Source organism: Micromesistius poutassou, assembly GCF_964030765.1.
Source record: "Micromesistius poutassou genome assembly, chromosome: 17".
Lineage (NCBI taxonomy): Eukaryota > Metazoa > Chordata > Actinopteri > Gadiformes > Gadidae > Micromesistius > Micromesistius poutassou.
The window spans coordinates 16,124,752-16,143,043 of NC_140287.1; the positions used below are offsets into that span (position 1 = coordinate 16,124,752).

Sequence of the window (18,292 nt, forward strand, 5' to 3'; positions counted from 1 at the left end):
CATACAAACATTATGGTTACGCAGATTCCTTCTTATACTATTTCTATGATGTGACTGTTGGCCACGCCCAGCTCTGGCGTCATCGCCCTACCTGCTGTCATAGGCTCCGCCCACAGCGCAGAGGAAAGAAGAGGCTAACCGTCAGCGCGATAATGTCACACAGAATCCGACAGCCAACCCACATAAAATCATCACTCGATTTCATAATACATGGATACACAGCAGTGCGCAAAGACAGGGACACTACAGGAGGTGGAGTAGTGACTACATTTATTCAACAAGGGATTAGAGCTGTAACTTCGAATAAACATATAGAGGCAGTCCTGGTTGATATCTGGGTAGGTAAAACTAAGATCATCAACTTTGATAACCCTTGTAAAATAATTTTGAGAGAGACGCTAGATGGGTTGTATGAGGGGGGAAATGGAAAGGTAGTATTATGTGGAGATTTTAATGCTCACAACACTCTGTGGGGAGGAACAAAAGTGGATGAGAGTGGGAGCACTATTGAGGAGTTTATGGATGACTATAAGTAAGGAAGGAAAGGAACTAAGGAAGGAACACTAGGTTTGATGCATCTCATGGAACAGTCGGCATTAGATCTTACAATAGTATCTGGGGCCGTATTCACAAAGCTTTTTATCTTACCGCTAGGAGTGCTCCGCTCCTAACTCGCGCTAAAAGTTTTTACCTAGGAGTTTTTTCTTAAAAAGTAGCCTAATCCACAAATCCGCTGAGACATACTCATAAGGATAAATCACTAAGAGTGAACTGAGTAACGCCCCCTTACGTATATTCTCGTGCACGAGTTTAGAAGCGGTCAGTACGGTGATTAGTTGTTGGGTGCCGGTGTTCTGCCAATTTCTGCTCCCTTGTCAGATTAATAATAATCTGACAATACAGTATCAGTGTCTGCGATGATGGATTCTGGTGAAATGTGAACAAATTCACGATGTATGCTTGATAAATTATTCACCAGCTCTCGTGAATAAATGAATGGTTGCTTTTATTTACAGAGTCTATATTTACCAAGTCTATATTTACAGAGGGGAGAAAATGAGTGGCCCCTGCCCAAGTGGCATAGACAGGACGGCCTTACTTATTACAATGCAAAGGCAAAAAAGGACGCGGCAGAAGAGAGGAGACGGATGTTTCAAACTGGCGGAGGACCACCAATGATTATGGACCCTCTAGCTGGGTTGCCCCAACATGGTAACTCAGGTCAAAGAAAATCATTGATATGATCCCGCAGCTGTGAAAACAATTTTCATAAAATTCAATTGGGTTCAACCTATCTCTAATTTTCCTGCGATGAACTTTCCTCTAACCCCATTCAGCGAAGATATACAGCCATGTTGTCAAGAAAACTGTGATAAACCTAACATAAACCTCCTCCAGAGGTGGTTTAAATATAACCGTTAAACTAGGTTAAGAATAGGTTTAAAATTACTGGTGCAACACTTAAATTTAATCTCAGTTTAAATGGAGTTTAAACTGAGATTACCAAAGGGATAAATATAACCAGGATTAATATTAAACTAAGTTTAAACTAGGTTTAAAGTTTGGTGCAACACGGTTACCAGTTAAACCTTGATTTAATCCAGTTTAAGAGTTAATCCATGTTGGTGCAACCCAGCCTTAGTGATTTATCCTTAGTATGAGTAGGTCTCAGCGGCTTTGTGAATTTGTGAATTTCACTTTGTGAAAAAAGCTCCTCCTTGGTAATTGACAGGCGTGGCCTCTATGACGTACAACGTGCTTTGATTGGCTATGGTGTTGAGCACCCGCCTCCTACCATTATATGTGTGCTGGTGCTGACATCTTGTGGCTATGTGCGGTGGCTATGTAGCTAGATATTATATGTGCTCGATACTGCTCCCTGTGGCTATGTGAGGATATTACAGCTTGTTATCATATGTGCTGATATACGTCACACAGGCTAATTTTGTCGCGCCACATCTTTTGCCCACCGGTGATTCGTGCCAATTCATTCTCATGTCTTCACCTGTTGTGGAAGAGTCGGAATGCCCATGGGCAATGCCCATGGGCATTCCGACGTCTCTCCCTCTCACATGATTTGCAATTGTTGGACTATTTATAGTTTTCAAGTTAGTCAGACTCAGAAATAAGGTTTTACTATGTTTAACTACCAAAACAATGTCTGGCCAGCAAACTTCTCTCTATCGTTGCATCAAAAGGTATTTTCAAAACACTACAACAAGGATTTTGGAGTTGCAATAAGGCAAACGTCTTTTTGTTGTAAACCCCATAGATTCCGTTTCTAGTTTTTATTCGAGTTTTAGTTTGCCACTGTGACATTAAGTCATGACCGTGGTTAAGCGTGTGTCGTGTGTGTGGCCTCGTCGATGCCCAAGATGGCGGTCGCCGATAACAATGACTGCTAAATGTAAAGCTGGTCACTTTCTGTGTGGGTCGAAACGAGGCCAATACATGTTTATAGCTATGTATGGTTAAGACATTGTGGTGACAACTAACTGTGTGAAGCATGATGAACCGGGTAAATGTTTTCGGATACTGAATGAGCAGTGTGTATTGACGGAAGAGCTAAGCTAATCCCCGCCAGAATGCTCTAGCCGTAGGCCGGGGATATCCCCGCCTCGTTCAAATGTGTTGTGGGTACTAGTGCTGCCGTGATTAGTCGACTGGGAATTCACACGGCGGGCGAGAGAGAGAGACGTGAGCGTAACGTAGGCGTATCAATTCACACCGCCGCCGTTTATTTCACTATATTTTCAAGATAGTCGACCATGAAAAGGCCATTTTTTTTAGTCGACGAGTTCTACTATTGACCGCCTATTTATTTTTGTTCTAATCTCCCGTCTCAAACGGCTCACTGTAATTCACTTCCACAAGTCTGTGCGCTGTGGGTGCCCTGCAGGAAAATAAGATAAACTGAGAACAATAGAGTATTAAGACACGTTAATACAATTATTCAGTCTGGAGTAATGGTCTATTACTGAACTGTCATTTTCACGTTTTATGTAATTCATGTTTATGCATTACTTACCTGCACTTATGTTCAAAGGGGTGACTCTACACTAAACACAGTATTACCAGAGCTAATATTACTTGCTAATACTTACCTGTAGGGCCTGTTGAGTAAAGTTAACATGTATTTGAGTACTTACCATGAATATGTAGACAAAGTAACTGATATAATACTGAGTATGGTAAGAGTAGCATGTCTATGTGTGGTGTAGCCTATACTATTTATGTGTAATATAAGGTGTATGAAGTATTTGTTTAAGATGGGGTGGTGGAAAAAAATTTGTGGATTATTGTCTCTGCAGCTAAATGCTTTTAGTGAAACTAAATATTTCCATTTTATGTCTCTTGTGTTTCAGGGGAGGATTGAATGCAGTGCAAATTTTGCAAATTCGAAAGCTCCAGTCAAGAGGCTCTTCTGAAGCAGTGTCAACTTCGTCACAGTACAGGTGCATACTGGCCCTGTATTCACACAGACTGTGTGTGTGTATTTAAAACACCTGGTGCATTACGGTCACACCTCTCAAGATCACACACAACTGTGAGAATACAGGAAAACTCAACATTTCAAAGTGACTTGTGTAATTTTAAAGAAATTTGCAGTGAAAAAACTTTTTGGAACCACCTCGGGCATCATATAAAAAATCGAGAAACTGTACCATGTCCCATTTTAAGATGCAAATTTAAAACAAACACTCGCTCAACCTTCAGTTCTCACAGAAGTCGAAACCATAAGAATTGTACACTTAAGGATTTTCGAACAATAGCTAGAGGTACTGAAGATGATGCAAATGATGGTGAACAATCTGATGGTGAAACAGCAGGGACAGCATCACAGAGTAGTGTGAGACCAAAAGAGGTTGAAGAGTTTCCAGAAGTTGTAGATAGTGAGACACTTCAGCATAAATTGGCCTCTCTTTTTCTATGTATGCAAACGGTTTTACATGTGTCAAGGGGTTCAACACAAAAGATTGTAGAGGATTTGCATAACATTCTGTCTTATTCTAACATTCATACTCTCAGCAGTGTGAAAGATATCCTTTCTAAGCATAACATTGAAGTAAACGATTCTGTTTTGCAAGAAATTTCTAATGCTGTAGTTCAAACTAATCCACTCCTTTTAACAACGTCAGATAAAGGTTTGCTATCTACAGATTACAGAAGGAATTCATATTTCAAGGAACATTTTTGTGTTATAGAACCCATATAATATCTTTATAACAGATCATAAAAATTATTTTGTTTATGTTCCTGTCACTAAGGTACTTGAAATATTACTAGGAATGGCAGATTTTTTGGACCAAATTGTATTCAATGAAGAAGCTTTACCTGGACTCTTAAAGTCTTTTCAAGACGGCACTTATTATAAGGAAAATAAGTTACTGGGACAGCAAAACACATGTATAAGTTTGGCATTATATATTGACGATTTTGAAATTTGTAACCCTCTGGGTACATCTAGAAAACTTCATAAAATAACTGCAATATATTGGGTTGTTCTAAATTTACCAGCCAAGTACCGTTCGAGTCTCACTTCATTTCAGCTAGCTCTCTTTGGTAAAAGTGAAGATGTCAAACAATATGGTTATGAAAAGTTTCTAGAGCCATTGATTAAAGATATACAGTGTCTTGAAGAAGAAGGAATCTTTGTTGAAATTTTAGGTCAGTTTGTTAAGGGTGCTGTATTTTGTGTCTCTGCAGATAACCTTGGAGCACATAGTCTTGCAGGCTTCTATGAAGAATTATGAGAATTGAGAATTATGTGCCTCGCCTGCTCAGACTGTACCGGGCTAGAAAGGGAGCTTTTGGTCAGCAAATGGAAGACTTCCTGGATAAGCTTGATGAACAGGTGAGTGATGGACATGTGTCAGTAAAATGGATCTTATCAGTCATTGCTATATGTTCTTAGTTTGTGCCATTTGATAATTATAACAGTATTTTTAATTTGCAAAAGTAGAAAATGCACTAGTCCGAAGGCTTGAAGTGTTTTTTTTCCCTTTTCTTAAGCATGCTACTGGTCAGACTTGCGCTTTATCCTCCTCATTACTAAAAATAATTTTTGATTTTGCCATTTGTATAAATCCACTATGGCGCTTCACTAATGTATATGCTTATGTTTCCACTGTATACTCTATAGACATCAGACATTGTGTCTCACCGAAAGACGACAGCACTGAGATGCCTCCCCGTTTTTGTCCGGGACGACACACTAAGTTTTTCCTGCAGCATTTGGTAAGTAATAACAATAGGAAATGGACTTGAAAGTGACAAGTCATTTGGCCTAATGTAGCTTTAATGGAATAGTTCAACATTTTCACATTCTAGCTTGTTGCCCTGCTCTCTGGGTTAAGATTCGGCGATAGAAACCATTCCTTTAACTGTGCATGTATTTTTGAAGAAGAATCAGGCAATGGTTCCTCATCGCTTGTTAGATTAGCTCAAATACTGGTAGTCCATTGGTAGCGTTAGCCTGCCTTCGCCAACAGTCAGAAGATAAACTTTACAACTCTATTCCGACTACATGGTGTTAGTTTTAAGTTGCAGAAGAGAAGACGTTGCTGATGAATGTCTGTCGAATATAAACCTAACTAAATTCACCCTGGCTCACAGTCGGCGGTGGCAAGCTAACACTTCCAATTGACTGCTAGTTTTTGAGCTAAGCTTACTTGCGATGAACAACCTTTGCCTATTCCTTCAAAAATGCACGAACAGTTAAAAGGAATGATTTCTGTTGCCTTGTCTTGAACCGGAGAGTGGGGCAACAAGCTAAAAAACGATTACTATTTTAACATTTTGAGTAGGATCTCATAGCTGATGACAAAGATTTTATGCATAATACACTTTGTGGAGATTTTAATTTTTTGCCCAGAGATGTTTTTTAATGCCCAAATGTCATATTCTTTAGCCAATGCATATAACCATAAAGAAAAGTTCCTGCCCCAATTTTTTTAAATATTTTAAAACGGTAAATGTTATGCCTTCAATTAATTTGAAAGTAATATAAGATAAGATTTTTCCATTTTTTTGGAACATTTTAAAATTGTAATCGTTCCCAGAAGATCCATACCAGTCTGGCCCTAATTACATCCTTTTGTTCGACCTAACACTCAATCATGCATCTGTTACTATTCCTCAGGAAACTGACCCTGAAGAAAGAGTGCTCAGAGGCGTGTCTGTTGGCATCCTTACAATCCTTGAAGAAGATGATCCTGCTGTATCACCCATCTTTTTCGAGCTTGGCTCTCAGTGCTCTCAGCGGACAAGGTCTCTGAAAACAAAGCTTTTGCTGTGACTCTTGATGTGGAAGCCAACCTATGTTTTCTGCCTGTTCTAGTGCATTGTGGTTGGTGCTCATATAAAACTTCACGGCCAGTGATTTAAAACATGCAAGACCTCACGGAAAACTTTAAAAATTAAGTGAGATACACAATTGTTTCAGGTGCCAGTTTGCAAGAGGTGCATATCCACTGTCAACTGTTCAAGTTTGTCAACTGTTCAAGTTTGTCAACTGTTCTAATTATCAAAATATATTTTCTCTATCTATAATGATGATAATTCTATCATCAAAGCATTACAAAATTATTTTGCCCTGCTGCTGTAAACAAAAACATTTCTTTCTTAGCTTTTAACTTGAAACAGTATTACAGGGATCCAATTTTCCTGTTACGAAAGTCTGCACGGAAAACATTTTTATTTTATTATTTATTTTTTCAAAATGTATTTACAATTGAGTGAGATTCACAAAATGCCATCATGCTACATAACCCGCCAGACCTCGGTACTGCCTTTGCATACCTCTTTGGCCTACTGTATGCCATGAACATTGATTATCCAAAGGAGATGAAGTACACATATGAAGCCATTCAGACTATCTTTTTCGAGCTTGGCTCTGTGCTCAAGTCTCCTCTGCCTCTGAAATAGAGATAAACGATTCTTAAAAAAAAAAAGAAAATAAGGAATCGTTAATCAACTGATCAATCAACTGATCAAGATTGTCAACTGTTCTAATTTACAAAACAAATGTTCTCTATCTATGATGATAATTCTATCATCAAATCATTACACAATTATATTGCCTGGCTGCTTTAAACAAAAACATTTCTTTCTTAGATTTTAACTTGTGTAACAGGGATCCAATTTTACTGTTATGGAAGTGTTTTATTCACTTTTAAGAAAATACCTGGGAAAGTGTCAAGGTCTCTGACACACCCAATTTAACGCTTAAATGTTTCTGAATGAGAAATAAACAAGGTTTTAGATATATTTTGATGTGTGCTCTTTATTTTATTTATTCATTCAGCATTTCTTAAAAACAATTACAGCAACATAAATGTTACTTGACTTGTAAAGGAAGTTTTCTAACTGAAGTAACAAGAATTTCCGAGTTAGTTCAAGGTAAAAATACATGGAATTGAAGCATGAATTTTATTGTTGGTCCGACGTAAATATCATAATTAGGTGAACAAGATCGAGTTGGCATAACTTAACTAAACTTGGAAATCTTAGTTAAGTCAACAACAGTAGACAAAGTTCAACAAGAATATATGAGTTTGTTGAAGGTAAAAATACATGGAATTGAAGCATGAATTTTATTGTTGGTCCCACAAAAATATAATAATTTGGTGAACAAGAAGATCTGAGTTGGCATAACTCTTATCTCAACTTGTAAATCGTAGTTAAGTCAACAATAGTAGTCAAAACGTTGAGAAAACGCAAAAATCTGGTTGCATCATGTTGCCTTGAAAATTTGTGTTTTCTCAAAAAAAAAAATTGCATAAACAATGCATTGTTTATGGGTTAATAATATAATCCAGAGGCGCACACAGCTTTTGGCCGTGATATTATGTATTATATTATATAGATATTTATATATTATATATAGAGCTCCGGGAGTCGCAAACGGCAACAATCACTTTCTCCTCCATGCTGCAGTTCACTGCGGAGTGCAGGGAATGGTTGGTCTGGCCGGTTGAACGCTGATTGGCTGTTACGTTACGTCACCCAGGGAGTGAACGCTGATTGGCTGTCATCACGCGAATGTCGCAGCAAAGTTCAAATATTTAAACTCGAGCGAAAGTGTCGCGCTGCAAATCCTCGTGAACGCCCTCGCCCATGACAGGGCTTTCATGCCGCGCCGCCACAAGTCAAATCTTGTCGCAGGTTTTTCTAGCGTCAAATTTCACCCGATTCGCGTCTCTACATTGACTTTGTATAGAGTTGTGTCGCCCCGTCGCGTTTGGTATGAACACACAGTTAGTATGAGTAGGTCTCAGCGGCTTTGTGAATTACTTTTAAGAAAAAAACTCCTACGTAAAAACATTGAGCGTGAGTTAGGAGCACTACTAGAGGTAAGATAAAAAGCTTTGTGAATACGGCCCCAGGTCCGGATCGGATTCTTCTGGATGTTGTCCCCCCCCCCCCCCCGCTGGGTGTCCAGTGTGTCCCAGCTGCTCCCACACAGACAAGACCATCCTGCTGGTGCAGGTGGAGACGGGGGTGATGGAGCTGGGGGCGGAGGTCTGAGACCCCCTCCACCCCCCCACCAGCCCAGCCCAGCCACTGCTCCTTCCGCCACATGCCCCACCCTCCTCCACCCAGCCTCCACCTGCCCCGCCCCCCCACCCGATCGCTCCTCCCCCACCACACACACCCAGCCTCCCTCCACCTGCTCCTCCCTCCCCCTGCCTCCACCTGATAGTTTGATAAACTTGAAGATAACTTTTTACTGTAGGCCTATATGTTTTTATGTATTATGTCTATGTAAAAAATATATTGTTTTGAATATTTATTACTGTAAACGTATTTACACTTCGTTACGGCTTTTTTCATTCATTGGACAAAAGGTTAACGTATCCGGAGACAATCTGGTGGAAACGCGAGACACCGGAGCTCTTGATGGACTGTTGCCCTGTTTAACTTAAATTCTTTTTCTAAATGGAGAAATAAAGCAGTTTGATTTATTGCTTATCTTCTTAGATAATTATCTGTGTGTCATTGTCTATGTCTAATACTTCTGGTTCAAAATGCACCACAGACCCATGCCAAGGATTGTAGGCCTACCAGATTGGTCGAAGAATTTTAGTTCAACACGCAAAATCATCAAATCCGTTGAAATTAATGAAATCCTGGGTTAAACTCATGGATTCAACGATTGAAGTACACACACAGTCAACGACACTACAAGACAATTACACCTGTAAGTTGTGTTGAAAAAAATAATGATTTTAACAAGTTTTAGCTTTATGACATGCATTAATCCTACAGTTTTAAAAGTGACTTTGTGATCCGCGAGCGGGTGTCATAAACAGCCACATGCAGGTCACCTGCTGTCTGTCTTGGCAGACATGCAGTTTCAGCAAAGAGTTCAAGAGTCTGCCCTCATTTAGAAAAAGATGCACACTCATGGCATTTTCACAGCTTATTTTGAAAACGGCAGCAAATCACATGACATTTTTACTACGCCTATTATACATAATATATTATATTACTATTATTATTATTTTATTTTATTATTATATTATATTACATATATGGCCTATGCCTACAACATCAGACTCAAAAGTATCTAATTAGCTTGACCTGGCAATTTGGACACTCTTTCTCCACAGCCATGTGCAGGGAACACTGTACATGCATTATTAACAATATATTACATGTATATTACATGGTTCAGAGTACACGTTGTTATTTACGAACTGAATGTAACCCAAGTATGCAGCGCAGTCCAGTCGACACTGGCCTGTTAATGTGTAACGTATTTAATACGGCCTGCGGTGTGGAGCGCATGACCCAGAGACCCAGGGCACCGCCCTCCGAGCCAACCCATTGGCTGATATGAAGCAAGTCCCGCCCTCCACCCCGAGTCATTGGCTGCTATGTGAATGGAGAAAAAATGTCCCGTCACTGTATTTCCCGAAAGTCTTGCCTATAAAGATCGATCCCATAAGCCTCAGGGATTATACTATACACACACTGGAGGATTAACGCCGAGTCGCTACCTTCGCTTCAATAAAGGTATTAATTCGCTATTATTTCCCTTTTTCTACACGGGCATATTGGCTAGCAGGGTGTCATGTCTTGTTGTTGTTTTTGTTTACACCAGTTTGAGGCTTTTGGAGACGCGCTAAACTGTAAGCCAACGTTGGCAACAACAACAACCAACTATCGTGCCACTTTTTCATTTGTTTTTGTTTAATCACTCACACAGTAAATCACGTCAGTCCAAACACTGAACCCAGGGCGCATCCCTTTAAAACAGATCTATATTCTCCACCTCTCTCCTCCTCCACCGGGACAGTGTCTGGACAAAGAGCGATGTTCACTCCAGTGGTCGTCCTGCTGGGCCTGGGTCTGAGTCTGACCCATGCGTTCCCCTCCCAAGCCCCAGAGGCTGGGAAGAACTGGGTGGTGATCGTCGCTGGCTCTAACGGCTGGTACAACTACAGACATCAGGTGAGAAAGAACCAACGTCCCTCAGTAACCACCACCTCCACCGCGGTCAACCAACTTCCTCACATAGGCTTTGTGCTTTTTCTTGCTTTGTTTGGTTAAGGTCATACTTTAAGTTTGGCTTTGGGAAAGATAAGTGTTCAAAGATAAGCTTGGACACACACACACACACACACACACACACACACACACACACACACACACCAGTTATGTTTGTGTACCTCTGCAATGCCTATTATGCCCTTATTTTTTCCTGTTCTGTGAATTATAAATAATTAGTAACTGGTTTTGGTGGTGATTTAAAGGTTGGAGTCGTCTGTGTTTTTCTGTCTGCGTCCAGGCCGATGCGTGCCATGCCTACCAGATCGTCCATAAGAACGGCATTCCTGACGAGCAGATTGTGGTCATGATGTTTGACGACTTGGCCACCAACGAAAAGTGGGTTCTGCTTCTTTGAAAACTCCCCCGATAGAGAACAAACACTCAATTAACGCCCAATTTACCAATTGACCCTTATCCTAGCTATGTTTGTTGTATACGTGGAATGGGTTCACCTTGCGATTGTTGGTGCTTGGCACTTGGTTCTATGAACATCTTTACTGTACCGACAGCGATATATATTGTTGTTTCTTTTTCTTCTGACAAATGTACTTATTGTAAGTCGCTTTGGATAAAGCGTCTGCTTTATCTAAATGTAGCCGTAAATGTATTCAAGGTGTTAAAGCATTGTACATGCTACAGCTGTGAGCATGAATGTAGAATGTAGTTCCTCTGAATGAATGTAGATCTCTGTGACTCGGGAGCAGTTGGACTAGTCTTGTTGCAAAACATGAACCCGGATGAAGCCACTGATAATAGTGGAGGAGTCACATGGAACTCATTTTGGAGGCTTCGGTGCTTCCAATCTGATCTCATCCTGTTAGAAGTGAATACTCAGAAGTAGGCATGTCGATTTACACGCGTACAAACAGTACAGCACTATGAACAAAACAGCCCGGACCTCCGTCTCTCATCCATGTCCTCGAGGGGATTTCTGGGTCAGAATATTATCGTTCACTACTGTGTTGACTGTAAGGATCTATTTTCATGTTGCAAAGACGGTGTCAACCATGACCATCTAACAATGTTTGAAACGTTGAAAATGTTTCTAGGATAGGAATACTTTAACGGGTTCACTTCCCTTGAGGGGGATTTTGGGATCTGTGAAGAAGTGAAGAAGATTTGTTGTACGAATGAAGCAATCCGTGATCCTCGTGGGCTGGCCGGTCAGTCCCAGAAGGCGTGGCAGACGAGATGTTACGGTCACTCCCTGGCGTCGAGCCAACACACAGACTCACAGTTCTGATGCCAGAGTTTGAATCGACCGTATCTGTTGTCATACTGAAGATGCTTGTTTTAAGCAACATTTAGATTAGATTAGATTAGATACAACTATTATTAATCCCCCCGTAGGAGATATTTGTTTGTTGCAACAGCCCTGCAGCAGTGGAAAAACACAGGATAAAAATGCAAAGTACTAAATGCAAACAAAAATTGACGCTAAGGTAAATGCTAAACAAAATGCTAAAGTAAGGACAAGACATGACAAACAGAACAAACAACAACAACAAACAGGGCAAACAAAACAGAGGGTATAAACAATATAAATTATAAAAGTGTATAGTGTAAATTAAGTGGCAAAGTACCAGAAATGCAATGTAAACAAAGAGAAAGTGGCCCAGTGATCAAGTATAGCATTTAACCCCTACTGCTGATCGGTAAGAGGCCTGGGATCGATGTCGTTGTGCTGGGCTGCGGTCCCACGGAACAGATGCGCGTGTGTTTGAGGGACAACGGGGAAGTGTGACCTGATCACACGTCGGTTGGGCTGACCCAACGGGACGGGCGTGTGATCGCCCAGCGGAGATAACGGTCACGAGAGTCAGACTCGCGCATCAACGTAAAACGGTCACAAGGGTTTTACTGCCTCGTCGTGTTCTGTTTCATTCTTCAGCTGATTGGTCAATCATCTCATGTTATTAGTGGTCATGTTTTCGTGCAGCAGATGTTGACTCAGCTTGTCCCTGAACTTCCCTCCATGAGTGAATGGCTGCTTCCCAAAACTGTGGTCGCACCCTTTTTTATTTTTTTTTATTTGAGGAGATGAGCAGAAGCAGTGAGTGGTCGAGCAGGAGGAAAGGGAAACAGCTGAGCCTCTTCCGCGGTGTTAAAAGTTTGCCGTTGTTGGTCTGGGCCAATCAGAACCATCAGACTTGCTTTAGTGGGGTGTGTCGCAGGAAGTAGTTGGAAAGCACTTCCTGCGATGGGAAAACCGATGACCGTCCCCGTCTCTGTGTCCCTCTGCAGCAACCCGACCCCGGGCGTGTTGATCAACCGGCCCAACGGCACCGACGTGTACAAGGGAGTCCCCAAGGACTACACCGGAGACGTGAGCACCGCCCCTCCAACACGCGGGTTCAAATCCCCAGCGCCATGGTTCTGAACCAAAGCGTGTGGAAATGGGCAAACCATCCATTCTCCACACCAACCGCCGTTGGTTTTAATCGCGTGTGTGTGTGTGTGTGTGTGTGTGTGTGTGTGTGTGTGTGTGTGTGTGTGTGTGTGTGTGTGTGTGTGTGTGTGTGTGTGTGTGTGTGTGTGTGTGTGTGTGTGTGTGTGTGTGTGTGTGTGTGTGTGTGTAGACGGTCACACCAGAGAACTTCCTTGCGGTTCTGAAGGGAGACTCTGGCGCTGTGAAGGGCGGTTCTGGGAAGGTTCTCAAGAGGTGAGTTAATGACTCATCAGGACAAGAAAGTTGTTGTTGTTGTGAAAGAAATCTGACCTGGTTTGGGAGATCATATTATTTCAAGGGCAAGTTTTGGCTTGATCTTGATCTGTCTGTGTCTCTCTACCTATCTCTCCTGTTCTCTGTCTATCATTATCTCTTTCTGTGTATCTCCATCATTGTCTCTCTGTCTCTCTACCGCTCTCGCTGTGCCTCTCTATCATTACTGTTCTCTCTCTCTGTCTCTGTTTCATTCTATCATTCTCTCTGTCTCTCTATCATTGTCTCTCTCTCTGTCTCTGTGTCTCTCTACTGTTCTCTCTCCCAGCGGCCCTAACGACCACGTGTTTGTTTACTTCACGGATCACGGCGGTCCTGGCATACTGGCCTTCCCCGACGACGAGGTGAGCGCTCATTCCCCTCCCCCCCTCCCTTTTAATCCCTTACCTGCAGATAAAACACACCTGACTGGATTCTACTGTTCAGTTGAAACCCGTAGCGGCCTCAGGTTTGGCTCCCTGCCCGTGGCCCGAGGTCAAATGTCAATCTCTCTCTCTCTCTCTCTCTTTCTCGCTCCCCCCCCCCCCCCCCCCTCCAGCTTCAGACCGTTCCTGAGGGCATAAAGAGAAACTGTTCAAGTATTTAATAATAGTTCTCCCTCTCACTCTCTCACTCTCTCGCTCTCTCACTCTCCCCAGCTCCACGTTAAAGACTTCCAGGATACCATCAAATTCATGAGGGACAACAAGAAATACCAAAAGGTGCCGTGCGCAGACACTCACTCACTCACTCACTCACTCACTCACTCACTCATTCATTCACTCTCCCACCCACTCACTCTCTCCCTCTGACAGCATGGTGATGATGTGAGCTTGTTTGGACCGTTTTGCTTTCTTTTTTCTCTCACCCACTCCAGATGGTTCTGTACATCGAGGCGTGTGAGTCCGGCTCCATGATGACCGACCTGCCCGACGACATCGACGGTGAGCTGAACCTGAACCTCTCAAGGAGCCCCAGACCACCTCACCCGCCCCACCACTAGGGGCAGCGGGTCGGTTTGAATTACAGCCTCCTGGAACTCAACCCCACGGTTGGATGTTTTGGGCTGAAGCCATCATGCGTTTAAAAAAAAAAACATTTTGACAAATGAGTCATTCGTTTGGTTTCTCGCTTTGTTTTTCTTACACGTCAGCACGTATCGCTGATGTGATTCACCTCCCCCCGTTGAGTTCAGTTCCCGTTTGCGGCCGTCACGTGATCTCATCCACACGACCTTAACCGCAGGTCAAAGTTCTGGCTGTCCGTCTGACTCTACAGTCACATGGCTGCGGTGTTTCTGGTTCAGGGCACGGTCAGGCTATGTTATCACACGCTGACCACTAGTATCACGACCGCCCACGTGACGGCCCCCCAGACCCCAGGCGTCACACTGGGTTCCCACTGGGGTTCCACAGTGGGACCTCTGTTCCATAAGGACAGGCTGGATGCCTCCATGCAGGCTGTGGGACACTGGGATTCAAACTGGGAACCCCCCCTCACCAATCATCGTATTTTATATAAAGCAAGGTGGCGTTCCTATCTTTTGATTGACCCAGTTCTAGCCTGGCTGCGGCTGTCTGTGGGCTTTTTGTTACAAATCTATAACCCTGGCTTTGACTCCACAAAAGTGAACAGGCGGTGGGTTTGGTATGACCTACTCAGTGAAAGGTCAACACTGTGGGACTCTCCACTCCCCGTGGAGGATGAAGCAGGTTGTGTGAGCTGTCCCCTCCGTGTCCCCCTGCAGTGTACGCCACCACGGCCTCCAACTCCCACGAGTCCTCCTACGCCTGCTACTACGACGAGAAGAGGGACACCTACCTGGGGGACTGGTACAGCGTCAACTGGATGGAGGACTCCGACGTGGTGGGTGCCGTGGCAACGGGGGGGGGGGGGTGTTACCGTGGTGACGTGCTTGGCGGCCGGGGCGATAGCAGGCAAATGCTAAAACTAAACTGTTTTGATATCTTTGTCCTGCGCAAAAAGGGGGTTCATATTTTGCGTATGTTTTGGTGTCAATATAATGTAGGACGTATTCAGTGGGTTGATTTGACATCATTTCACATTTTGTGTTCCCCAAAACCCTTCCAGGAGGATCTGACCAAAGAGACGCTGGTGAAACAGTTTAAGATCGTCAAGAAACACACCAACACCAGCCACGTGCAGCAGTTTGGGAACAAGGTGTGGTCTGCCAGCCTCATGGTCCTCTGTAACAGCGTCTCCAAACCTGATGGGGTCCCGCCCCCCCATCCCGTGGCCCTGTGTGCATATCAGGCGTCCCCAAAAAATGGGGTCTGGACCCCATTTTGGGGAACACCTGATGTGCACATAGGCCCGCGGGAGATTACTAGCTTATAAATTGTAGATAATTGACCGTAAAGATTTCATTTAGTGAAGGTCGATGAATGAATATTGATCGGGAGCTACATCACTGGGAAGTGACGTATGTTATGGGGTTCAAATGATGATGGTGGGGAAGCAGTTTCACAAAATGTAATGAGATGGGCCACGCAAAACGTTCTCCCTGAGAAGGGCAGGCTATCCTCTATACCTGTGTTGCTCGCTGTATCCTCCACACATCTGATTGGTCGGCTGGGTTCCCCACAGACCTTGGCCCATATGAAGGTGATGGCCTTCCAGGGTAACTCCATGGCCGGCGCCCCCCCGGCCCCCCCCATGACCCTGCAGCCCGTGGCAAACCCCGACCTCACCCCCAGCCCCGACGTACCGCTGGCCATCCTGAAGAGGAAGATGATGGCGTCCAACGACCTCCAGGCCACCAGGGGTCTGCTCATGGAGATCAGCACCCATCTGAAGGTGAGACGGGAGCTGAGGGGCCCAGATCTTAGACACGAAACCCCCCCCCCCACCCCCGAACAGGGAGCCTCCAAACAGGCCTTGAGAGGAATCTGGTTTGGATGACTTGGATGACTACCCCCTTTCCACCAACGCAAACCCGGTGCTGGTGCTGGGCTGGTGATTGTTCTGGTTCAGTGTTGGTTCTACGGCCCAAGAATCTGCTTGGTTTTCCACAGACTCTAGTGCTAGAGTAGAGCCACGTCAACGGCGCGTCAGAGCATACGACCCCGTTGTCCTAGCAACGCGTCAGGACGTTAAAATTAACGTTGAAATTGACTTACTTATTTATTGTTTTTTCGTGCGAATTTGACAATGGACAGATCAATCGAAACATAAAATTGTGTGTGTGTGTGTGTGTGTGTATACGTGTTTAACGTGTTGTGTCTGTGTGTGTGTGTCCGTCCCCAGATCCGGGAGATACTGGCCGACAGCATGCGCCGTGTGGTGGAGACGGTGACCGGGGACTCGGTGCAGACCCAGGTGGTCCTGAACTCCTGGAACGCCCTCACGCAGCACGCCTGCTACCAGAGCGCCGTGCGCCACTACAAGACCACCTGCTTCAACTGGCACAAGACTGAGGTAGGCTAGCCTGGCCGTGGTCGGGGGGGGGGCCACCCAAAGGCCAGATGTCGGTGAGGGAAGGGGGGGTTCGGTTCCCTAAACATCTTGACCCTGATTGTTGCTGCATGACGGGTGGAAGAGGGAAAACATTAAGAAAAATATTAAGAAAGCGGGTCTTTCAGGCTCCCTGTTTATGTGCGTGTGTAGTACTACGTGTTGTCAATTACTGTACTGACGTTTGCTGCCCCCTTGTGTTGCAGTACGAGTATGCAATCCGCCACCTGTACGCCCTGGTCAACCTGTGTGAGAGAGGATACGCCACAGACAGGTGTGTGTCTGTCTGTTTGTCTGTCTGTCTGTCTGTCTACGTGCTCGTACCAGGGAACAGAATAGACCTGGTTCAAGAGGTGCAGGATAATGCAGGTGGATGGGCAGTTGGACTTGAAAGGTTGTGGGTTCAAAACCCCTGTGCCTAACCCGTCTACCATCCTTGAACGACGCCCCCCTATCCCCTACCTGCTTCTTAATAACACTTAGTCACTATTCAAAAACGTACTATAATAACCATGGTAGTGGGTCAGCCAGGATTCCTATGAAAGGTGTCGTCTTTTAGGATTCATCCTATTGAACTGTGTGATCTGCTCTCTCCAGGATCCTGCGGGCCATGGATGCTGCGTGCTACTGAGCGAGGCGCACCGCCGCCGAAACCGAAGAGCGTCTGAGAGGAGACCTGAGGATGAGGATTGTGATGAAGACGAAGGAGGGGGGCGATGAGGTTTAACAGGGGGGACATCCTCTGAGAACCTGGCTTCTCTGCACTATTAAGGAATCAACGACACGTCCAGCTGGGTGTTTTTGCTCCCGTTTTGGAAGCACACAAAACACACCTATTTTTGGTTTTTCTGTTTTTTTAATCTGGTTTCACAAATGTTTTAAGTTGTGGTTTTATGATGAATGCACTGTGACTGTGAATGAAGCTGTTCTTAAAAGGGTATTTTTTACCGCTTTCACCGATTTTTTTTTTTTTTTTTTTTTGTCATTTTTCTATTTTACGATTTTGTTTCTCAATATTGGGCGACTGTAGCTTGGATATTTCGATTTTATTTTCTAATTAAGACTTTAAGCTTGCATATGTGGCTTGTTTGAAGAGCCAAAGACATACTTATTGCTGATCAAAGATTCAAAATACGTACTGCAGCCGATCCATCACACCTTGTTCCATCGTTTTGGAAAATAAAAAAACTTGAATGGGTGTAGTTTTGAATTTCTTCCATCATTATTAAATCGATGTGCAACATCTGTTAGGGTTGTAAAACCCTTACCGCTAACTTAAAAAGCTTTTAAATACGTTGATTCTGTTTTTCTAGCCAACAGATTTAAACACTCAAAAATCTTGGCAACTATTGTACCTTCAAAGCTAGACAATTTCACATCTATAATTGTGTGTCTGGTCCAATGGATCAGATTTAGGGCATTTAGCAGACGCTTTTATCCAAAGCAACTTACAATAGTACATTTGTCAGGAAAAAAAAGAAGAACATGCATGATGTATATATCATATATGAAGTGTTCCACACACGCGTAACATTATGGTTACGCACGATTCCTTCTTCT

At 43.6% G+C, this 18,292-nt stretch overlaps 1 protein-coding gene and 1 long non-coding RNA gene across 3 annotated transcripts; both read left to right on the forward strand.

Moving 5' to 3' along the window:
- The first annotated feature begins 177 nt into the window (after positions 1–177).
- On the forward strand, positions 178–7,201 carry LOC311362682. Its single transcript, XR_014638829.1, has 5 exons — positions 178–338; positions 3,366–3,455; positions 4,708–4,855; positions 5,144–5,238; positions 6,143–7,201. It is a non-coding gene; the product is annotated as an uncharacterized lncRNA (long non-coding RNA).
- Positions 7,202–9,899: 2,698 nt separating this feature from the next.
- Positions 9,900–17,930, forward strand: LOC311362257 (legumain-like). Of its 2 annotated transcripts, none has more exons than XM_084482080.1 (14): positions 9,900–10,020; positions 10,265–10,458; positions 10,796–10,893; positions 12,802–12,883; positions 13,137–13,219; positions 13,548–13,623; positions 13,918–13,980; positions 14,136–14,202; positions 15,006–15,124; positions 15,350–15,439; positions 15,866–16,075; positions 16,526–16,696; positions 16,939–17,006; positions 17,330–17,930. In XM_084482080.1, exons 2-14 carry the CDS (start codon positions 10,321–10,323, stop codon positions 17,361–17,363), a joined length of 1,299 nt encoding a protein of 432 aa, XP_084338206.1. In that variant the 5' UTR covers positions 9,900–10,020; positions 10,265–10,320; the 3' UTR covers positions 17,364–17,930. The 2 variants fall into 2 exon arrangements, with proteins under 2 accessions (XP_084338206.1, XP_084338205.1); XM_084482079.1 differs by having other exon boundaries at positions 10,304–10,458.
- Positions 17,931–18,292: the final 362 nt, after the last annotated feature.